Source organism: Symsagittifera roscoffensis, chromosome 10, assembly GCF_963678635.1.
Source record: "Symsagittifera roscoffensis chromosome 10, txSymRosc1.1, whole genome shotgun sequence".
NCBI classification, from domain to species: domain Eukaryota; kingdom Metazoa; phylum Xenacoelomorpha; order Acoela; family Convolutidae; genus Symsagittifera; species Symsagittifera roscoffensis.
Window position 1 is genome coordinate 44,126,983 of NC_087071.1, and position 23,584 is coordinate 44,150,566.

At 31.3% G+C, this 23,584-nt stretch overlaps 1 protein-coding gene across 3 annotated transcripts in view; it reads left to right on the forward strand.

Moving 5' to 3' along the window:
• LOC134855424 (latent-transforming growth factor beta-binding protein 2-like) overlaps positions 1-23,584 on the forward strand; it is a 56,501-nt gene that overhangs the window by 26,490 nt on the left and 6,427 nt on the right. For 2 of the 3 annotated variants that reach the window (XM_063871948.1, XM_063871947.1), the window contains 2 exons: positions 3,605-3,745; positions 4,574-4,711. In XM_063871948.1, coding sequence (XP_063728018.1) covers positions 3,605-3,745; positions 4,574-4,711 — 279 coding nt within the window. The remainder of the gene's footprint in view (positions 1-3,604; positions 3,746-4,573; positions 4,712-23,584) is intronic. The other variant, XM_063871949.1, reaches the window with a different exon arrangement.

Sequence of the window (23,584 nt, forward strand, 5' to 3'; positions counted from 1 at the left end):
GATTTTCTTCGAGTCCAGCGCAAGTTTAACTGTTTGATCTTTTTTCACTGTAATTACAATTGGGCTTATAAATTATTTGTCTGAACATTTATCCAATTCGATAATATGTTTTTGTTCAATCAGTTTATTTAATTCTCCTACCACTTGTTCCTGAAGGTAAATCGGAATGCGTCTACCCTTCTGTTGAACTGGTTCAAATTCTTCAATGAAGTGTGTTTTCATAGTGTGATTTTTAGATTTTCCGATACGTACGCACAATTGTGCGTAATTGTTTTTGACCCATTGTTTTGTCACTGGGTCCGACTCTTCTTGTTCTCGTATAGCAAGTACCTTTTCTGTTTTCTGTTCTTGAATCAATTTGATGCCGATCTGCGGAAGTAGATTCCTTCCGATGATGTTTGCTTTTTTGTCATCTAATACGATGAATGGGGCGGCTCTGATTTGCCATCCCCTGACGTGATTGTAATGATCAATCTTCCTTTCGGAACAATTGTTTCGCCATTATAGCAAGCTAAAGTGCGTGCTGTGTCTCCCGATGGGATGGTTTTAAACAGTGCAGATTTATCCTGTTGTTGGAGGCGCCTTGCGGTTTTTTCGTTTAGAAAAGACATTGGGGTGCCCGAATCAGCAATAGCGAACAATTGTTCGGAATTGGTTTTTAGTTTCGTAATATGTCCGTTTAGATCATCTTCGACCATTGTTCTTGTATTCTTAATCTCAAATGATTCCTCGATTGCCATTACCGAAAAGTTGTCTATTTGATAATTATCCCAATCATTGCTGGAAGAAAATTCTGCAAACGCCACTGGGTCGTTTTCTGTTTCCAAGCTTTCGGTGTCAAGCTCATCTTGTTGGTCGATTTGAGTATCTTCAAGATAGTTGACTTGTGTTGATCGGCATACTTTGGCAAAGTGCCCCCGTTTGGCGCATTTTGCACAAATTTTATCTTTAGCGGGACATGTCTGTAAATGATTCTGGTTACACCGGTTGCCGCCTTTATAGCACTGTTTGTGGTTTCCTGTGTTTGTAGCCCTTGGTTGTCCTCTGTTATTTTGTGATCCCCGGTGAAACGGTCTGCCTCGGGCGCCTCGCCCTCTTTGTGTGTTCTGATTGTTAGAGTAGTTCGCGCGTCCTCGGGTGTTAATGTAATTAACCGGTTCTTGCTTTGTTGTAATTTGATTTCCTTTGAAAGGGTTGGTTTTCATAGTTCTACTATGTTCGATACATTTTTCCCGGCGGATTGCATATTCATATGCATCTTGTGGTGTTCTGGTCTGTGCCAATAGTTCCTCTGCTATTTTTTTGTTGGGAACGAACGCATTCTTCCTCACGGTCTCCACAATCTGCCCGCGATGCCAATTCCACGAGATCCGAATGGAATTGTTATAAACTTTCATTCTTTTTCTGTTTTTGACAAATGAAATTGTATCTTTCGAAAGCGATGATTCGAGTTGTGATAAAAATATCTTCGAGGGTTGTCATCATTTCTTGGGTAGAAACGGTGTGCAACTCCTGATTAGGCCGTTTCTGTTACACTTGTCTTTGTCCTTCCGCTCCTAAGCATAAAAATACGTAGCTGCGTTCTTTTGCGTCTGCTTCGTCCCATCTGAATGAGCTACAAAGTACACCTTTTTCTCTCGCTTTGATTACATGGTTTTCCCAACCTACTCTTTTCTCCTGATTTCTGACTTCTCTGTTCTTTCTTTGTGCTTCAGTCTCTCCTGTGATTTCAAGTTCGAACACCGGCTCTGCTGGTTCGACTAACATTGGTCGGGCTCTTAAAAAATTTCGTATTTCTGTGCCATCTTTCGCGAATATTGCCATTTCCATTATCGCCGGCCACTTGGACCATTCTAGAGGTGGTTCGGCCGATGCCTTCTCCCAAAAGGGATTTATGTTGAGTGGGCTTTTGGAATATCCTGATGGCTGCGCCATGTCATACCTTAATGTATGAACGTTTGATTCCTGAATCCGAATGGATCGACAAACAGATAAGCTAACGCGGAGCGAGATAAAACGACCAATTTAAGCAAAGATTTATTCTTTCTCTGACCGTTCATTTGGTCTATGTTCGAGATGAGATCTCTCAAGGTCGATTGACCGACTAACTGTATTTTTATGGCATGTAACATCATAAACATATGTAACAACATAAATCATAAATGTCAAGGTATATATATCTGAGTTTTGTCGGTCCATGCCGGATGACAGTTTTCTAGAATAATCCAGAAGTTTGTATCAGCCAATTGAGATGCGAAAGGAAGCGATTGAAATTTTTCGATGATCGAAAACTATTTGCGAATAAATTTGGATCAAAGTTAGATTTTGAGCACAGATATGAGAAAACTGTGTTAGCATGGCGGAATGATTTGATTTAGGCAGTTTTAGAGTTTTCTAAACAACATACGTCGTTTTTTATATTGCAGATTTTTTTAAATATTTTTTATCGATGCTATCTTTTTAATGTTGTAAATTACTTCAATAATAGGTTTCAATTGAATATTGGTGGACAAGGCTGAACATTGATCAGAAAGAGGTTGAATAGACTGGGCCGATGTTTTTTCAAAATGTGAAAAATGTGTAGAAATCTGAATTAGTTTTTGTTTGAGTAAATACTGGTTGTCCAATCACAAATCAGGTTTTTAATGTCAAGCCGTATAATTTATGCATTTCATTAATGTAATTTTCTTTTCGAATGAATGTTTAAAATTTAACGTACAGTAAAAATTTTGGCTCTTTTTCCTTTTCCCCCGCCTTGCATCAACATCAATTTTATGGTGTGAAGAGGATTTTTACAAGTTTATTTATCAGGCCCGGATTTTCTCGAGGGGGGGGGGGGGCGGAATTTCAAAAACATTTTGAAAATTTTGTCGACTTTTTTTTTCTAGGATGACCAAATTCGATAAATATTTCTGCACCTCAGGCAAATTTCTGAAAAAAAGGTCAAAAAAGGCGTTTTTAGGCACTTTTTGGAAAATTTCGACCAAAAAATTGCGTTCGCAGAGGGTTCGGCAGAGGGTCGAATCCCTGAGGGGAAAGAGCGTCCTCCCCCCTAAATCCGCTACTGTTATTTATGAAGACCAAGTATATTTGGTTTGTTATGGCCTAATTAGTTTGCATGTCAATTTGCATAACAATCGGTTGGTGGGAAAAGTATTTTTAGTTGTAAAAAGTTGCAGGTGGGGTAAAGGAAAAATGGCCAAAATTTTGATCAGTTCTTTAATCATATAATTTTTCCTTCATGTGTAACTTCCTTCTGAGCAAAAAAAATGTTGTTGGCGCAGTTCTATTGTCTAAATTCACAAAGAGTCATCGTCCAATTTCTGAAGGTTACGGTCGTCCAATTTCCTAGGCCCCGCTAAATTTGCTTGTGGGAAGGGCAACCAGTAGAAGATCCTAGAGCCTAATTATCTCGTGCTAAAATTATTTACAATCCGCAAATGCGAATAAACAGTTTACTAATAAAAATTTAACAGTCGAGGGGTGTTTTTGTTTTATATTTTTTAAGCTTTTTTACTACTAACCAATCATACGAATCATATAAATAACTAATATTTAGACTTATCACAGTAAATTCTTTTTTTTACAACCAATATTTGTTCAGACTATGATGAGTGTGCTGATGAGAATATGTGTGGGGGTGTTGAAATGGGAACATGTATTAACACTGAGCCAAACTATACATGTGAGTGCAAGGAGGGGACAGAGTTGCAGATAGTCTCAGCAGTTGAACAGACTTGTGCAGGTATGAGAAACAGGATTTGAACTTTTGCCGTATCAGCATTTAGTTTTTTGTCTTTTGTGAAACATAAATTTCAGAATGGATTTTAGAAAATGTCTAATTATTTCGCAGGATTTATTTGAAAAAGAAATGAAGTCATCCATTCGCTGGATAGGTCTGGATCAGTATTTTCGCGAATGTGCGGCTTAAATATATGAAGTATTGGCACCAAATCTTCCTTAGAGAACATTCAGATTCACGCAGCTTTTATGTTAAGGGTCTTGAATGCTTACCTCTCAGAATACTCTGCTGATTTTGATTTTCATAAATGTAATCATGAATCCATTTTTTTTAAATTGAAATCTTGCTAGAATCTTGCAATGATTGTCTTATCAATAGAGAAGTTGTCTTTGAAGTAAAAAGAAACTTTTTATTATACAGACCCAGAAAAATGATTCAACAGAAGCTCTATAAACCTCTGTTTTAAGTTTTTCACATTTATCTTTGCATGTTTTGCAAGATTATAGCAATATTTGTGCAAGCATCTTGTATGATTCAAACTGTATTACAAAACATTTGAAACCAATCAAAGTGTTTCAAGAAGACAAATTTTCAGATTTTTAATATTCTCAACTCTCTAAACTACTCATTGCTTTTGAGAACTTTGTTTTAATCGTTAGAAAGGTCATTAGTTTTTCATTGGATTTAATGTTAGTGTTATCTGTTCTGTTATGAAAGTACAATACGAAAAAACTTCGGCCGTTTAAACCCCACCCTTTTTGCATATTTTTTTTGGTTTCCCAAATTTTATTTACGCTTATTTATCCACATGGCAACTATGATGCTTTTTAGACCTCGACGAGTGTGAAGAGTCCAACCCCTGTGGAAGTCACGGAACATGTAGCAACACTGTCTTTCCATACAGCTGCACCTGTGAAGACAGATACGAAGTCACTCTTCGACACAATGAATATGGAACAGCTTGCACAAGTAGTTTCATTTTATCAAAAAACAGGCGACTCTAAACAAAAAGGGGCTCTTTTTCTCTTTGATTTACCCATCTTCTCTAAAGATGGAATTTGTGCGTCAAAACAATCGGCGTTCATGGTAACACGGGTTTAACTGTTTAACTGGGCATCAATGGTGGGCGATATACAGCAAAATAGTTGTTAAATATTTTGGGTGGGTCAAGTTAAAATTACTTACGACCAATAGCAGGTTTTCCCTTCATACTCAGTAGGGCAGCTCTTCTAACTTGTTATCTCGCTAAGAACAAAAATGAATTTTCCGCCAAAAGACTTAAGAATATTTTGAAAACTACAACTTGGGTTTACAATTTGGTAATTACATTTACCGCAAACTACAGCTTTCAAGAGATCCCACTGAAACTTTGCAACCTACCAATTCTCGCGGTAAGAAAAGCATTTTTGGCAAAAATTCTTCAAAGGCCATCAAATTTTTCAGCGCAGTTTTGTGAAATAAAATTATCAACAAAAAGATGGAAAATTTAACTCAGAACAATTAGTTTTTGCTGTAAGATAACTCTGATTTCTGAATTTTAACGTTTTTTTTATGAAACATCAGCACAAAAAATAAACTGAAAACCCAACATTCAAAATATTTTTACTATTTTCAAATTTGTTGATGGGCGAGTATGTAAAAAAAGTCAATGTACAATCTATAGAAAGCAGAGTTAAAATTGATACAGAAAAAAAGAGTTTTTGGGTAATGACTCTATAAGGATAATATACAGTAAAAAAACTTCTGCAGAACAAAATACATTGAAATTGTTTTTTTAAAACAGTACAATCGAAAATCTACTATATTAAATAAATTACACTAGATCTGAAATCTGTAAATACCACTGCGGGATACAAAACTCTGATTAAAGAGCGAAGTTATTGGCACTGAGCTTTTGGCGCTGTTTTTTGCGATACAAATTTATTTACCTACTCGTTTTTTTTTAAATTTCCGTTGTCATAAAGTTCCGAGCTTTAAAAAACTCAAATTTTTTGATATTGCTTGGGTTCTTCAAATTTTTTGACGTTTCATTTATTTTTTGGTCTTTTTTAATGAACGTAAAGTAAAGTAGACCAATCATATTTCAATGTAATAAGAAATTAGAGCTTCCAAGCACAAAATCAATCAACAAAACTGAAAATAGATTTTGATAACATTTGAATTTGTGTGTTTCTATCCCGAGTAGTTACTATGTTTTGATACATTAGAAACAAATTAATCAAAAGGATTTGATATTTTTACTGGTTTCTTTTTGCAATAAATGTTTCAGATTCGAAAACGATTTTGCTGATTCGAAATAAACATCCCTCTGCTAGAAATGAAAATGATCACTAATACAGTTTTTAATTGTATAGATTTTGGCATTATACATCGCAATTGCAAGATCAATGCATGAAGAAGTATACGCCGTCTCGCGATAAACCCAATTTCATTATGTCAATAACATAGCTTTTCAAAAAAGTATGGCTTGTTTAAAAAGAGTCTGATCTATTTGAGTGAGGTAATTCATCAATATTGAAGTCACCACGAATAACTTTTAGCTGTTTCATCTTTCAAAGGTTTCCTATAAAAAAACATCAAAATTGTCCGAAAATTCTGGAAACCTGCAAGAATGATGACTATTTTTTGATGACTAACTTACTTACGACCAATAGCAGGTTTTCTCTTCATACTCAGTAGGGCAGCTCTTCCAACTTGTTATCTCGCCAAGAACAAAAATGAGTTTTCCGCCAAAAGACTTAAGAATATTTTGAAAACTGACAAATTGAGTTTACAATTTGGTAATTACATTTACCGCAAACTACAGCTTTCAAGAGATCCCACTAAAACTTTGCAACCTACCAATTCTCGCTGTAAGAAAAGCATTTTTAGGCAAAAATTCTTCAAAGGCCATCAAATTTTTCAGCGCAGTTTTGTGAAATAAAATTATCAACAAAAAGATGGAAAATTTAACTCAGAACAATTAGTTTTTGCTGTAAGATAACTCTGATTTCTGAAAATTAACGTTTTTTTTGGATGGAACATCAGCACAAAAATTAAACTGAAAACCCTACATTCAAAATGTTCTTACTATTTTCATATTTGTTGATGGGCGAGTATGTAGAAAAAGTCAATGTACAGTCTTTAGAAAGCAGAGTTAAAATTGATACAGAAAAAAAGAGTTTTTTTTGGTAATGACTCTATAATGATAATTTACAGTAAAAAACTTCTGCAAAACAAAATACGTTGAAATTGTATTTTTAAAACAGTACAATCGAAAATCTACTATATTAAATAAATTGCAACAGATCTGAAATCTGTAAATACCACTGCGGGATACAAAACTCTGATTGAAGAGCCAAGTTATTTACTGTAAATCTTTTGGCGCTGTTTTTTGCTATAAAAACTTGTTTATCTACTCGTTTTTATTTTTAAATTTCCGTTGTCATAAAGTTCTGAGCTTTACAAAACTCAATTTTTTTGATATTGCTTGGGTTCTTCGAATTTTTTGACGTTTCAATTTTTTTTGTTGTTTTTTAATGAACGTAAAGTAAAGTAGACCAATCATATTTCAATGTAATAAAAAATTAGAGCTTTCAAGCACAAAATCAATCAGCAAAACTGAAAATTGATATTGTTAATATTTGAATTTGTGTGTTTCTATCCAGAGTAGTTACTATGTTTTGATACATTAGAAATAAACTAATCAAAAGGATTTGATTTTTTTACTCGTTTCTTTTTGCAATAAATGTTTCAGATTCGAAAACGATTTTGCTGATTCGAAATAAACATCCCTTTGCTAGAAATGAAAATGATCACTAATACAGTTTTTAATTGTATAGATTTTGGCATTTTACATCGCAATTGCAAGATAAATGCATGACGAAGTATACGCCGTCTCGCGATAAACCCAAATTCATTATGTCAATATCATAGCTTTTCAAAAGAGTATGGCTTGTTTAAAAAGAGTCTGACCTATTTGAGTGAGGCAATTCATCAATATTGAAGTCACAACGAATAATTTTTAGCTGTTTCATCATTTAAAGGTTTCCTATAATAAAACATCAAAATTGTCCGAAAATTCTGGAAACCTGCAAGAATGATGACTAATTTTTGACGATCAATAGCATGTTTTCTCTTCATACTCAGTAGGGCAGCTCTTCTAACTTGTTATCTCGCCAAGAACAAAAATGAATTTTCCGCCAAAAGACTTAAGAATATTTTGAAAACTGACAACTTGAGTTTACAATTTGGTAATTACATTTACTGCAAACTACAGCTTTCAAGAGATCCCACTAAAACTTTGCAGCCTACCAATTCTCGCTGTAAGAAAAGCATTTTTGGCAAAAATTCTTCAAAGGCCATCAAATTTTTCAGCGCAGTTTTGTGAAATAAAATTATCAACAAAAAGATGGAAAATTTAACTCAGAACAATTAGTTTTTGCTGTAAGATTAGCTCTGATTTCTGAATTTTACTGATAACCCTACATTCAAAATATTTTTACTATTTTCATATTTGTTGATGGGCGAGTATGAAGAAAAAGTCAACTTACAGTCTATAGAAAGCAGAGTTAAAATTGATACAGAAAAAAAAGAGTTTTTTTGGTAATGACTCTATAATGATAATTTACTGTAAAAAACTTCTGCAAAACAAAATACAATGAAATTGTTTTTTAAAACAATACAATCGAAAATCTACTATATTAAATAAATTGCAACAGATCTGAAATCTGTAAATACCACTGCGGGATACAAAACTCTGATTGAAGAGCGAAGTTGTTGGCACTGAGCTTTTGGCGCTGTTTTTTGCGATACAAATTTATTTATCTACTCGTTTTTTTTTAAATTTCCGTTGTCACAAAGTTTCGAGCTTTACAAAACTCAAATTTTTTGATATTGCTTGGGTTCTTCGAATTTTTAGACGTTTCAATTTTTTTGTTCTTTTTTAATGAACGTAAAGTAAAGTAGACCAATCATACTTCAATGTAATAAGAAATTAGAGCTTCCAAGCGCAAAATCAATCAACAAAACTGAAAAATAGATTTTGATAATATTTGAATTTGTGTGTTTCTATCCCGAGTAGTTACTATAATTTGATACATTAGAAATAAACTAATCAAAAGGATTTGATTGTTTTACTGGTTTCTTATTGCAATAAATGTTTCAGATTCGAAAACGATTTTGCTGATTCGAAATAAACATCCCTCTGCTAAAAATGAAAATGATCACTAATACAGTTTTTAATTGTATAGATTTTGGCATAATACATCGCAATTGCAAGATAAATGCATGACGAAGTATACGCCGTCTCGCGATAAACCCAAATTCATTATGTCAACATCATAGCTTTTCAAAAGAGTATGGCTTGTTTAAAAAGAGTCTGACCTATTTGAGTGAGGTAATTCATCAATATTGAAGTCACCACGAATAATTTTTAGCTGTTTCATCTTTTAAAAGTTTCCTATAATAAAACATCAAAACTGTCCGAAAATTCTGGAAACTCAAATTCATTATGTCAATATCATAGCTTTTCAAAAGAGTATGGCTTGTATAAAAAGAGTCTGACCTATTTGAGTGAGGTAATTCATCAATATTGAAGTCACCACGAATAATTTTTAGCTGTTTCATCTTTTAAAAGTTTCCTATAATAAAACATCAAAATTGTCCGAAAATTCTGGAAACCTGCAAGAATGATGACTAACTTTTGACGACCAATAGCAGGTTTTCTCTTCGTACTCAGTAGGGCAGCTCTTCTAACTTGTTATCTCGCCAAGAACAAAAATGAATTTTCCGCCAAAAGACTTAAGAATATTTTGAAAACTGACAACTTGAGTTTAAAATTTGGTAATTACATTTACCGCAAACTACAGCTTTCAAGAGATCCGACTAAAACTTTGCAACCTACCAATTCTTGCTGTAAGAAAAGCATTTTTGGCAAAAATTCTTCAAAGGCCATCAAATTTTTCAGCGCAGTTTTGTGAAATAAAATTATCAACAAAAAGATGAAAAATTTAACTCAGAACAATTAGTTTTTGCTGTAAGATAACTCTGATTTCTGAATTTTAACGTTTTTTTTGGATGAAACATCAGCATAAAAATTAAACTGGAAACCCTACATTCAAAATATTTTTGATTTTTTCATATTTGTTGAAGGGTGAGTATGTAGAAAAAGTCAATTTACAGTCTATAGAAAGCAGAGTTAAAATTGATACAGAAAAAAAAGAGTTTTTTTGGTAATGACTCTATAATGATAATTTACAGAAAAAAACTTCTGCAAAACAAAATACAATGAATTTGTTTTTTAAACCGTACAATCGAAAATCTACTATATTAAATAAATTGCAACAGATCTGAAATCTGGAAATACCACTGCGGGATACAAAACTCTGATTGAAGAGCAAATTGTTGGCACTGAGCTTTTGGCGCTGTTTTTTGCGATACAAATTTATTTATCTACTCGTTTTTTTTTTCAAATTTCCGTTGTCACAAAGTTTCGAGCTTTACAAAACTCAAATTTTGTGATAATGCTTGTGTTCTTCGAAGTTTTTGACGCTTCAATTTTTTTGTTCTTTTTTAATGAACGTAAAGTAAAGTAGACCAATCATATTTCAATGTAATAAGAAATTAGAGCTTCCAAGCGCAAAATCAATCAACAAAACTGAAAAATAGATTTTGATAATATTTGAATTTGTGTGTTTCTATCCCGAGTAGTTACTATTGTTTGATTCATTAGAAATAAACTAATCAAAAGGATTTGATATTTTTACGGGTTTCTTATTGCAATAAATGTTTCAGATTCGAAAATGATTTTGCTGATTCGAAAAAAACATCCCTCTGCTAAAAATGAAAATGATCACTAATACAGTTTTTCTTTGTATAGATTTTGGCATTATACATCGCAATTGCAAGATCAATGCATGAAGAAGTTTACGCCGTCTCGCGATAAACCTAAATTCATTATCAATATCAAAGTCAATATCATAGCATTTCAAAAGAGCATGGCTTGTTTAAAAAGAGTCTGACCTATTTGAGTGAGGTAATTTATCAATATTGAAGTCACCACGAATAATTTTTAGCTGTTTCATCTTTTAAAGGTTTCCTATAATAAAACATCAAATTTGTCCAAAAATTCTGGAAACCTGCAAGAATGATGACTAAATTTTGATGACTAACTTACTTACGACCAATAGCAGGTTTTCTCTTCATACTCAGTAGGGCAGCTCTTCTAACTTGTTATCTCGCCAAGAACAAAAATGAATTTTCCGCCAAAAGACTTATAAATATTTTGAAAACTGACAACTTGAGTTTGCAATTTGGTAATTACATTTACCGCAAACTACAGCTTTCAAGAGATCCCACTAAAACTTTGCAACCTACCAATTCTCGCGGTAAGAAACGCATTTTTGGCAAAAATTCTTCAAAGGCCATCAAATTTTTCAGCGCAGTTTTGTGAAATAAAAATATGAACAAAAAGGTGGAAAATTTAACTCAGAAAATTTAGTTTTTGCTGTAAGATAATTCTGATTTCTGAATTTTAACGTTTTTTTGGATGAAACATCAGCACAAAAATTAAACTGAAAACCCTACATTCAAAATATTTTTACTATTTTCATATTTGTTGATAGGCGAGTATGTAGAAAAAGTCAATTTACAGTCTATAGAAAGCAGAGTTAAAATTGATACAGAAAAAAAAGAGTTTTTTGGTAATGACTCTATAATGATAATATACAGTAAAAAAATTTCTGCAAAACAAAATACATTGAAATTGTTTTTTAAAACAGTACAATCGAAAATCTACTATATTAAAAAAATTAATTGCAACAAATCTGAAATCTGTAAATACCACTGCGGGATACAAAACTCTGATTAAAGAGCGAAGTTATTGGCACTGAGCTTTTGGCGCTGTTTTTTGCGATACAAATATATTTATCTACTCGTTTTTTTTTTAAAATTTCCGTTGTCATAAAGTTCCGAGCTTTACAAAACTCAAAATTTTTGATATTGCTTGGGTTCTTGGAATTTATTGACGTTTCAACTTTTTTTGTTCTTTTTTAATGATTGTAAAGTAAAGTAGACCAATCACATTTCAATGTAATAAGAAATTAGAGCTTCCAAGCACAAAATCAATCAACAAAACTGAAAATAGAATTTGATAATATTTGAACTTGCGTGTTTCTATCCCGAGTAGTTACTATGTTTTGATACATTAGAAATAAACTAATCAAAAGGATTTGCTATTTTTACTGTTTTTTTCTTGAAATAAATGTTTTAGAATCGAAAACGATTTTGCTGATTCGAAACAAACATCCCTCTGCTAAAAATGAAAATGATCACTAATACAGTTTTTTATTGTATAGATTTTGGCATTATACATCGCAATTGCAAGATCAATGCATGAAGAAGTATACGCCGTCTCGCGATAAACCCAAATTCATTATGTCAATATCATAGCATTTCAAAAGAGCACGGCTTGTTTAAAAAGAGTCTGACCTATTTGAGTGAGTTAATTCATCAATATTGAAGTCACCACGAATAATTTTTAGCTGTTTCATCTTTTAAAGGTTTCCTATTATGAAACATCAAAATTGTCCGAAAATTCTGGAGACTTGCAAGAATGTTGACTATTTTTTGATGACTAACTTACTTACGACCAATGGCAGGTTTTCTCTTCATACTCAGTAGGGCAGCTCTTCAAACTTGTTTTCTCGCCAAGAACAAAAATGAATTTTCCGCCAAAAGACTTAAGAATATTTTGAAAACTGACAACTTGAGTTTACAATTTGGTAATTACATTTACCGCAAACTACAGCTTTCAAGAGATCCCACTAAAACTTTGCAACCTACCAATTCTCGCGGTAAGAAAAGCATTTTTGGCAAAAATTCTTCAAAGGCCATCAAATTTTTCAGCGCAGTTTTGTGAAATAAAATTATCAACAAAAAGATGGAAAATTTAACTCAGAACAATTAGTTTTTGTGTAAGATAACTCTGATTTCTGAATTTTAACGTTTTTTTTTGGATGAAACATCAGCACAAAAATTAAACTGAAAACCCTACATTCAAACTATTTTTACTATTTTCATGTTTATTGATGGGCGAGTATGTAGAAAAAGCCAATTTACAGTCTATAGAAAGCAGAGTTAAAATTGATACAGAAAAAAAAAGAGTTTTTTGGTAATGACTATATAATGATAATTTACAGTAAAAAAACTTTTGCAAAACAAAATACATTAAAATTGTTTTTTAAAACAGTACAATCGAAATTCTACTACATTAAACAAATTGCAACAGATCTGAAATCTGTAAATACCATTGCGGGATACAAAACTCTGATTGAAGAGCGAAGTTATTGGCACTGAGCTTTTGGCGCTGTTTTATGCGATACAAATTTATTTATCTACTCGTTTTTTTTAAATTTCCGTTGTCATAAAGTTCCGAGCTTTAAAAAACTCAAAGTTTTTGATATTGCTTGAGTTCTTCGAATTTTTTGATATTTCAATTGTTTTTGTTCTTTTTTAATGAACTTAAAGTAAAGTAGACCAATCATATTTCAATGTAATAAGAAATTAAAGCTTCCAAGCGCAAAATCAATCAACAAAACTGAAAAATAGATTTTGATAATATTTGAATTTGTGTGTTTCTATCCCGAGTAGTTACTATTGTTTGATTCATTAGAAATAAACTAATCAAAAGGATTTGATTTTTTATTTGATTTTTTTTTGTATAGATTTTGGCATTATACATCGCAATTGCAAGATCAATGCATGAAGAAGTATACGCCGTCTCGCGATAAACCCAAATTCATTATGTCAATATCATAGCATTTCAAAAGAGCATGGCTTGTTTAAAAAGAGTCTGACCTATTTGAGTGAGGTAATTCATCAATATTGAAGTCACCACGAATAATTTTTAGCTGTTTCATCTTTTAAAGGTTTCCTATAATAAAACTTCAAAATTTTCCGAAAATTCTGGAAACTTGCAAGAATGATGACTAACTTACTTACGACCAATAGCAGTTTTCTCTTCATACTCAGTAGGGCAGCTCTTCAAACTTGTTATCTCGCCAAGAACAAAAATGAATTTAACGCCAAAAGACTTATAAATATTTTGAAAACTGACAACTTGAGTTTGCAATTTGGTAATTACATTTACCGCAAACTACAGCTTTCAAGAGATCCCACTAAAACTTTGCAACCTACCAATTCTCGCGGTAAGAAACGCATTTTTGGCAAAAATTCTTCAAAGGCCATCATATTTTTCAGCGCAGTTTCGTGAAATAAAATTATGAACAAAAAGGTGGAAAATTTAACTCAGAAAATTTAGTTTTTGCTGTAAGATAACTCTGATTTCTGAATTTTAACGTTTTTTTTTGGATGAAACATCAGCACAAAAATTAAACTGAAAACCCTACATTCAAAATATTTTCACTATTTTCATATTTGTTGATAGGCGAGTATGTAGAAAAAGTCAATTTACAGTCTATAGAAAGCAGAGTTAAAATTGATACAGAAAAAAAGATTTTTTGGGTAATGACTCTATAATGATAATTTACAGTAAAAAAACTTCTGCAAAACAAAATACATTGAAATTGTTTTTTAAAACAGTACAATCGAAATTCTACTATATTAAACAAATTGCAACAGATCTGAAATCTGTAAACACCACTGCGGGATAAAAAACTCTGATTGAAGAGCGAAGTCATTCGCACTGAGCTTTTGGCGCTGTTTTATGCGATACAAATTTATTTATCTACTCGTTTTTTTTTAAATTTCCGTTGTCATAAAGTTCCGAGCTTTACAAAACTCAAATTTTTTGATATTGCTTGGGTTCTTCGAATTTTTTGACGTTTCAATTTTTTTTGTTCTTTTTTATTGAACGTAAAGTAAAGAAGACCAATCATATTTCAATGTAATAAGAAATTAGAGCTTCCAAGCACAAAATCAATCAGCAAAACTGAAAAAAAGATTTTGATAATATTTGAATTTGTGTGTTTCTATCCCGAGTAGTTACTATGTTTTGATACATTAGAAATAAACTAATCAAAAGGATTTGATTTTTTATTTGATTTTTTATTGTATAGATTTTGGCATTATACATCGCAATTGCAAGATCAATGCATGAAGAAGTATACGCCGTCTCGCGATAAACCCAAATTCATTATGTCAATATCATAGCATTTCAAAAGAGCTTGGCTTGTTTAAAAAGAGTCTGATCTATTTGAGTGAGGTAATTCATCAATATTGAAGTCACCACGAAGAATTTTTAGCTGTTTCATCTTTTAAAGGTTTTCTATAATAAAACATCAAAATTTTCCGAAAATTCTGGAAACTTGCAAGAATGATGACTAACTTTTGATGACTAACTTACTAACGACCAATAGCAGGTTTTCTCTTCATACTCAGTAGGGCAGCTCTTCAAACTTGTTATCTCGCCAAGAACAAAAATGAATTTTCCGCCAAAAGACTTAAGAATATTTTGAAAACTGACAACTTGAGTTTAAAAATTGGTAATTACATTTACCGCAAACTACAGCTTTCAAGAGATCCCAGTAAAACTTTGCAACCTACCAATTCTCGCGGTAAGAAAAGCATTTTTGGCAAAAAATTCTTCAAAGGCCATCAATTTTTTCAGCGCAGTTTTGTGAAATAAAAATCAACAGAAATTTGGAAAATTCAACTCAGAACAATTAGTTTTGGCTGTAAGATAACTCTGATTTCTGAATTTTAACGTTTTTTTGGATGAAAGATCAGCACAAAAATCAAACTGAAAACCCTACATTCAAAATATTTTGTCTATTTTCATATTTGTTGATGGGCGAGTATGTAGAAAAAGTCAATTAACAGTCTATAGAAAGCAGAGTTAAAATTGATACAGAAAAAAAAGAGTTTTTTGGTAATGACTCTATAATGATAATTTACAGTAAAAAACTTCTGCAAAACAAAATACCTTGAAATTGTTTTTTAAAACAGTACAATCGAAAATCTACTATATTAAATAAATTGCAACAGATCTGAAATCTGTAAACACCACTGTGGGATACAAAACTCTGATTGAAGAGCGAATTTATTGGCACTGAGCTTTTGGCGCTGTTTTTTGCGATACAATTTTTTTTATGTACTCGTTTTTTTTTAGTTTCCGTTGTCATAAAGTTCCGAGCTTTACAAAACTCAAATTTTTTGATATTGCTTGGGTTCTTGGAATATTTTGACGTTTCAACTTTTTTTGTTCTTTGTTAATGATTGTAAAGTAAAGTATACCAATAACATTTCAATGTAATAAGAAATTAGAGCTTCCAAGCACAAAATCAATCAACAAAACTGAAAATAGATTTTGATAATATTTGAATTTGTGCGTTTCTATCCCTAGTAGTTACTATGTTTTGATACATTAGAAATAAACTAATCAAAAGGATTTGATATTTTTACTGGTTTCTTCTTGAAATAAATGTTTCAGAATCGAAAACGATTTTGCTGATTCGAAACAAACATCCCTCTGCTAAAAATGAAAATGATCACTAATACAGTTTTTTATTGTATAGATTTTGGCATTATACATCGCAATTGCAAGATCAATGCATGAAGAAGTATACGCCGTCTCGCGATAAACCCAAATTCATTATGTCAATATCATAGCATTTCAAAAGAGCATGGCTTGTTTAAAAAGAGTCTGACCTATTTGAGTGAGTTAATTCATCAATATTGAAGTCGCCACGAATAATTTTTAGCTGTTTCATCTTTTAAAGGTTTCCTATAATAAAAGATCAAAATTGCCCGAAAATTCTGGAAACCTGCAAGAATGATGACTAACTTTTGATGACTAACTTACTTACGACCAAAAGCAGGTTTTTCTTTATACTCAGTAGGGCAGCTCTTCTAACTTGTTATCTCGCCAAGAACAAAAATGAATTTTCCGCCAAAAGATTTGAGAATATTTTGAAAACTGGCAACTTGAGTTTACAATTTGGTAATTACATTTACCGCAAACTACAGCTTTCAAGAGATCCCACTAAATCTTTGCAACCTATCAATTCTCGCGGTAAGAAAAACATTTTTGGCAAAAATTCTTCAAAGGCCATCAAATTTTTCAGCGCAGTTTTGTGAAATAAAATTATCAACAAAAAGATGGAAAATTTAACTCAGAACAATTAGTTTTTGCTGTAAGATAACTCTGATTTCTGAATTTTAACGTTTTTTTTGGATGAAACATCAGCATAAAAATTAAACTGGAAACCCTACATTCAAAATATTTTGATTTTTTCATATTTGTTGAAGGGTGAGTATGTAGAAAAAGTCAATTTACAGTCTATAGAAAGCAGAATTAAAATTGATACCGAAAAAAAAAGAGTTTTTTGGTATTGACTCTATAATGATAATTTACAGTAAAAAAACTTCTGCAAAACAAAATACATTGAAATTGTTTTTTAAAACAGTACAATCGAAAATCTACCAAATTAAATAAATTGCAACAGATCTGAAATCTGTAAATACCACTGCGGGATACAAAACTCTGATTGAAGAGCGAAGTTATTGGCACTGAGCTTTTGGCGCTGTTTTTTGCGATACAAATTTCTTTATCTACTCGTTTTTTTAAAAACTTCCGTTGTCATAAAGTTCCGAGCTTTACAAAACTCAAATTTTTTGATATTGCTTGGGTTCTTGGAATATTTTGACGTTTCAACTTTTTTTGTTCTTTGTTAATGATTGTAAAGTAAATTATACCAATAAAATTTCAATGTAATAAGAAATTAGAGCTTCCAAGCACAAAATCAATCAACAAAACTGAAAATAGATTTTGATAATATTTGAATTTGTGCGTTTCTATCCCTAGTAGTTACTATGTTTTGATACATTAGAAATAAACTAATCAAAAGGATTTGATATTTTTACTGGTTTCTTCTTGAAATAAATGTTTCAGAATCGAAAACGATTTTGCTGGTTCGAAACAAACATCCCTCTGCTAAAAATGAAAATGATCACTAATACAGTTTTTTATTGTATAGATTTTGGCATTATACATCGCAATTGCAAGATCAATGCATGAAGAAGTATACGCCGTCTCGCGATAAACCCAAATTCATTATGTCAATATCATAGCATTTCAAAAGAGCATGGCTTGTTTAAAAAGAGTCTGACCTATTTGAGTGAGTTAATTCATCAATATTGAAGTCGCCACGAATAATTTTTAGCTGTTTCATCTTTTAAAGGTTTCCTATAATAAAAGATCAAAATTGCTCGAAAATTCTGGAAACCTGCAAGAATGATGACTAACTTTTGATGACTAACTTACTTACGACCAAAAGCAGGTTTTTCTTCATACTCAGTAGGGCAGCTCTTCTAACTTGTTATCTCGCCAAGAACAAAAATGAATTTTCCGCCAAAAGATTTGAGAATATTTTGAAAACTGGCAACTTGAGTTTACAATTTGGTAATTACATTTACCGCAAACTACAGCTTTGAAGAGATCCCACTAAATCTTTGCAACCTATCAATTCTCGCGGTAAGAAAAACATTTTTGGCAAAAATTCTTCAAAGGCCATCAAATTTTTCAGCGCAGTTTTGTGAAATAAAATTATCAACAAAAAGATGGAAAATTTAACTCAGAACAATTAGTTTTTGCTGTAAGATAACTCTGATTTCTGAATTTTAACGTTTTATTTGGATGAAACATCAGCATAAAAATTAAACTGGAAACCCTACATTCAAAATATTTTTGATTTTTTCATATTTGTTGAAGGGTGAGTATGTAGAAAAAGTCAATTTACAGTCTATAGAAAGCAGAATTAAAATTGATACCGAAAAAAAAGAGTTTTTTGGTATTGACTCTATAATGATAATTTACAGTAAAAAAACTTCTGCAAAACAAAATACATTGAAATTGTTTTTTAAAACAGTACAATCGAAAATCTACTATATTAAATAAATTGCAACAGATCTGAAATCTGTAAACACCACTGCGGGATACAAAACTCTGATTGAAGAGCGAATTTAATGGCACTGAGCTTTTGGCGCTGTTTTTTTGCGATACAATTTTATTTATCTACTCGTTTTTTTTTTAGTTTCCGTTGTCATAAAGTTCCGAGCTTTACAAAACTCAAATTTTTTGATTTTGCTTGGGTTTTTGGAATTTTTTGACGTTTCAACTTTTTTTGTTCTTTTTTAATGATTGTAAAGTAAAGTAGACCAATCACATTTCAATGTAATAAGAAATTAGAGCTTCCAAGCACAAAATCAATCAACAAAACTGAAAATAGATTTTGATAATATTTGAATTTGTGCGTTTCTATCCCGAGTAGTTACTATGTTTTGATACATTAGAAATAAATTAATCAAAAGGATTTGATATTTTTACTGGTTTCTTCTTGAAATAAATGTTTCAGAATCGAAAACGATTTTGCTGATTCGAAACAAACATCCCTCTGCTAAAAATGATAATGATCACTAATACAGTTTTTTATTGTATAGATTTTGGCATTATACATCGCAATTGCAAGATCAATGCATGAAGAAGTATACGCCGTCTCGCGATAAACCCATATTCATTATGTCAATATCATAGCATTTCAAAAGAGCATGGCTTGTTTAAAAAGAGTCTGACCTATTTGAGTGAGTTAATTCATCAATATTGAAGTCGCCACGAATAATTTTTAGCTGTTTCATCTTTTAAAGGTTTCCTATAATAAAAGATCAAAATTGCCCGAAATTTCTGGAAACCTGCAAGAATGATGACTAACTTTTGATGACTAACTTACTTACGACCAATAGCAGGTTTTTCTTCATACTCAGTAGGGCAGCTCTTCTAACTTGTTATCTCGCCAAGAACAAAAATGAATTTTCCGCCAAAAGACTTGAGAATATTTTGAAAACTGGCAACTTGAGTTTACAATTTGGTAATTACATTTACCGCAAACTACAGCTTTCAAGAGATCCCACTAAATCTTTGCAACCTATCAATTCTCGCGGTAAGAAAAACATTTTTGGCAAAAATTCTTCAAAGTCCATCAAATTTTTCAGCGCAGTTTTGTGAAATAAAATTATCAACAAAAAGATGGAAAATTTAACTCAGAACAATTAGTTTTTGCTGTAAGACAACTCTGATTTCTGAATTTTAACGTTTTTTTCGATGAAACATCAGCATAAAAATTAAACTGGAAACCCTACATTCAAAATATTTTTGATTTTTTCATATTTGTTGAAGGGCGAGTATGTAGAAAAAGTCAATTTACAGTCTATAGAAAGCAGAATTAAAATTGATACAGAAAAAAAAGAGTTTTTTGGTATTGACTCTATAATGATAATTTACAGTAAAAAAACTTCTGCAGAACAAAATAAAATGAAATTGTTTTTTTAAAACAGTACAATCGAAAATCTACTATATTAAATAAATTGCAACAGATCTGAAATCTGTAAATACCACTGCGGGATACAAAACTCTGATTGAAGAGCGAAGTTATTGGCACTGAGCTTTTGGCGCTGTTTTTGCGATACAAATTTGTTTATCTACTCGTTTTTTTTTTAAATTTCCGTTGTCATAAAGTTCCGAGCTTTACAAAACTCAAATTTTTTGATATTGCTTGGGTTCTTAGAATTTTTTGACGTTACAATTTTTTTTGTTCTTTTTTAATGAACGTAAAACAAAGTAGACCAATCATATTTCAATGTAATAAGAAATTAGAGCTTCCAATCGCAAAATCAATCAACAAAAACAAAAAAAAGATTTTGATAATATTTGAATTTGTGTGTTTCTATCCCGAGTAGTTACTATGTTTTGATACATTAGAAATAAACTAATCAAAAGGATTTGATATTTTTACTGGTTTTTTATTGCAATAAATGTTTCAGATTCGAAAACGATTTTGCTGATTCGAAATAAGCATCCCTCTGCTAAAAATGAAAATGATCACTAATACAGTTTTTAACTGTATAGATTTTGGCATTATACATCGCAATTGCAAGATCAATGCATGAAGAAGTATACGCCGTCTCGCGATAAACCCAAATTCATTATGTCAATATCGTAGCATTTTAAAAGAGAATGGCTTGTTTAAAAAGAGTCTGACCGATTTGAGTGAAGTAATTCATCAATATTGAAGTCACCACGAATAATTTTTAGCTGTTTCATCTTTTAAAGGTTTACTATAATGAAACATCAAAATTGTCCGAAAATTCTGGAAACCTGCAAGATTGATGACTAACTTTTGATGAATACCTTACTTACGACCAATAGCAGGTTTTCTCTTCATACTCAGTAGGGCAGCTCTTCTAACTTGTTAACTCGCCAAGAACAAAAATGAATTTTTCCGCCAAAAGACTTAGGAATTTTTTGAAAACTGACAACTTGAGTTTACAGTTTGGTAATTACATTTACCGCAAACTACAGCTATCAAGAGATCCCACTAAAACTTTGCATACCAATTCTCGCGGTAAGAAAAGCATTTTTGGCAAAAATTCTTCAAAGACCATCAAATTTTTCAGCGCAGTTTTGTGAAATAAAATTATCAACAAAAAGATAAAAAATTTAACTCAAAACAATTAGTTTTTGCTGTAAGATAACTCTGATTTCTGAATTTTAACGTTTTTTTGGATGAAACATCAGCACAAAAATTATACTGAAAACCGTACATTCAAAATATTTTTACTATTTTCATATTTGTTGATGGGCGAGTATGTAGAAAAAGTCAATTTACAGTCTATAGAAAGCAGAGTTAAAATTGATACAGAAAAAAAAGAGTTTTTTGGTAATGACTCTATAATGATAATTTACAGTAAACAACTTCTGCAAAACAAAATACATTGAAATTGGTTTTTAAAACAGTACAATCGAAAATCTACCAAATTAAATAAATTGCAACAGATCTGAAATCTGTAAATACCACTGCGGGATACAAAACTCTGATTGAAGAGCGAAGTTATTGGCACTGAGCTTTTGGCGCTGTTTTTTGCGATACAAATTTATTTATCTACTCGTTTTTTTTTAAATTTCCGTTGTCATAAAGTTCCGAGCTTTACAAAACTCAAATTTTTTTTATATTGCTTGAGTTCTTCGAATTTTTTGATATTTCAATTGTTTTTGTTCTTTTTTAATGAACTTAAAGTAAAGTAGACCAATCATATTTCAATGTAATAAGAAATTAAAGCTTCCAAGCACAAAATCAATCAACAAAACTGAAAATAGATTTTGATAATATTTGAATTTGTGTGTTTCTATCCCGAGTACTTACTATGTTTTAATACATTAGAAATAAACTAATCAAAAGAATTTTAAATTTTTTACTGGTTTCTTATTGCAATAAATGTTTCAGATGTCGAAAACGGTTTTGCTGATTCGAAAAAAACCTCCCTCTGTTAAAAATGAAAATGATCACCAATACAGTTTTTAATTGTATAGATTTTGGCATTATACATCGCAATTGCTAGATCAATGCATGAAAAAGTATACGCCGTCTCGCGATAAACCCAAATTCATTATGTCAATATCATAGATTTTTAAAAGAGCATGGCTTGTTTAAAAAGAGTCTGACCTATTTGAGTGAGGTAATTCATCAATATTGAAGTCACCACGAATAATTTTTAGCTGTTTCATCTTTTAAAGGTTTCCTATAATAAAACATCAAAATTGTCCGAAACTTCTGGAAATCTGCAAGAATGATGACTAACTTTTGATGACTAACTTAGTTACGACCAATAGCAGGTTTTCTCTTCATACTCAGTAGGGCAGCTCTTCTAACTTGTTATCTCGCCAAGAACAAAAATGAATTTTCCGCCAAAAGACTTGAGAATATTTTGAAAACTGGCAACTTGAGTTTACAATTTGGTAATTACATTTACCGCAAACTACAGCTTTCAAGAGATCCCACTAAATCTTTGCAACTTATCAATTCTCGCGGTAAGAAAAACATTTTTGGCAAAAATTCTTCAAAGTCCATCAAATTTTTCAGCGCAGTTTTGTGAAATAAAATTATCAACAAAAAGATGGAAAATTTAACTCAGAACAATTAGTTTTTGCTGTAAGACAACTCTGATTTCTGAATTTTAACGTTTTTTTTGGATGAAAAATCAGCATAAAAATTAAACTGGAAACCCTACATTCAAAATATTTTTGATTTTTTCATATTTGTTGAAGGGCGAGTATGTAGAAAAAGTCAATTTACAGTCTATAGAAAGCAGAATTAAAATTGATACAGAAAAAAAAGAGTTTTTTGGTATTGACTCTATAATGATAATTTACAGTAAAAAAACTTCTGCAGAACAAAATAAAATGAAATTGTTTTTTTAAAACAGTACAATCGAAAATCTACTATATTAAATAAATTGCAACAGATCTGAAATCTGTAAATACCACTGCGGGATACAAAACTCTGATTGAAGAGCGAAGTTATTGGCACTGAGCTTTTGGCGCTGTTTTTGCGATACAAATTTGTTTATCTACTCGTTTTTTTTTTAAATTTCCGTTGTCATAAAGTTCCGAGCTTTACAAAACTCAAATTTTTTGATATTGCTTGGGTTCTTAGAATTTTTTGACGTTACAATTTTTTTTGTTCTTTTTTAATGAACGTAAAACAAAGTAGACCAATCATATTTCAATGTAATAAGAAATTAGAGCTTCCAATCGCAAAATCAATCAACAAAAACAAAAAAAAGATTTTGATAATATTTGAATTTGTGTGTTTCTATCCCGAGTAGTTACTATGTTTTGATACATTAGAAATAAACTAATCAAAAGGATTTGATATTTTTACTGGTTTTTTATTGCAATAAATGTTTCAGATTCGAAAACGATTTTGCTGATTCGAAATAAGCATCCCTCTGCTAAAAATGAAAATGATCACTAATACAGTTTTTAACTGTATAGATTTTGGCATTATACAT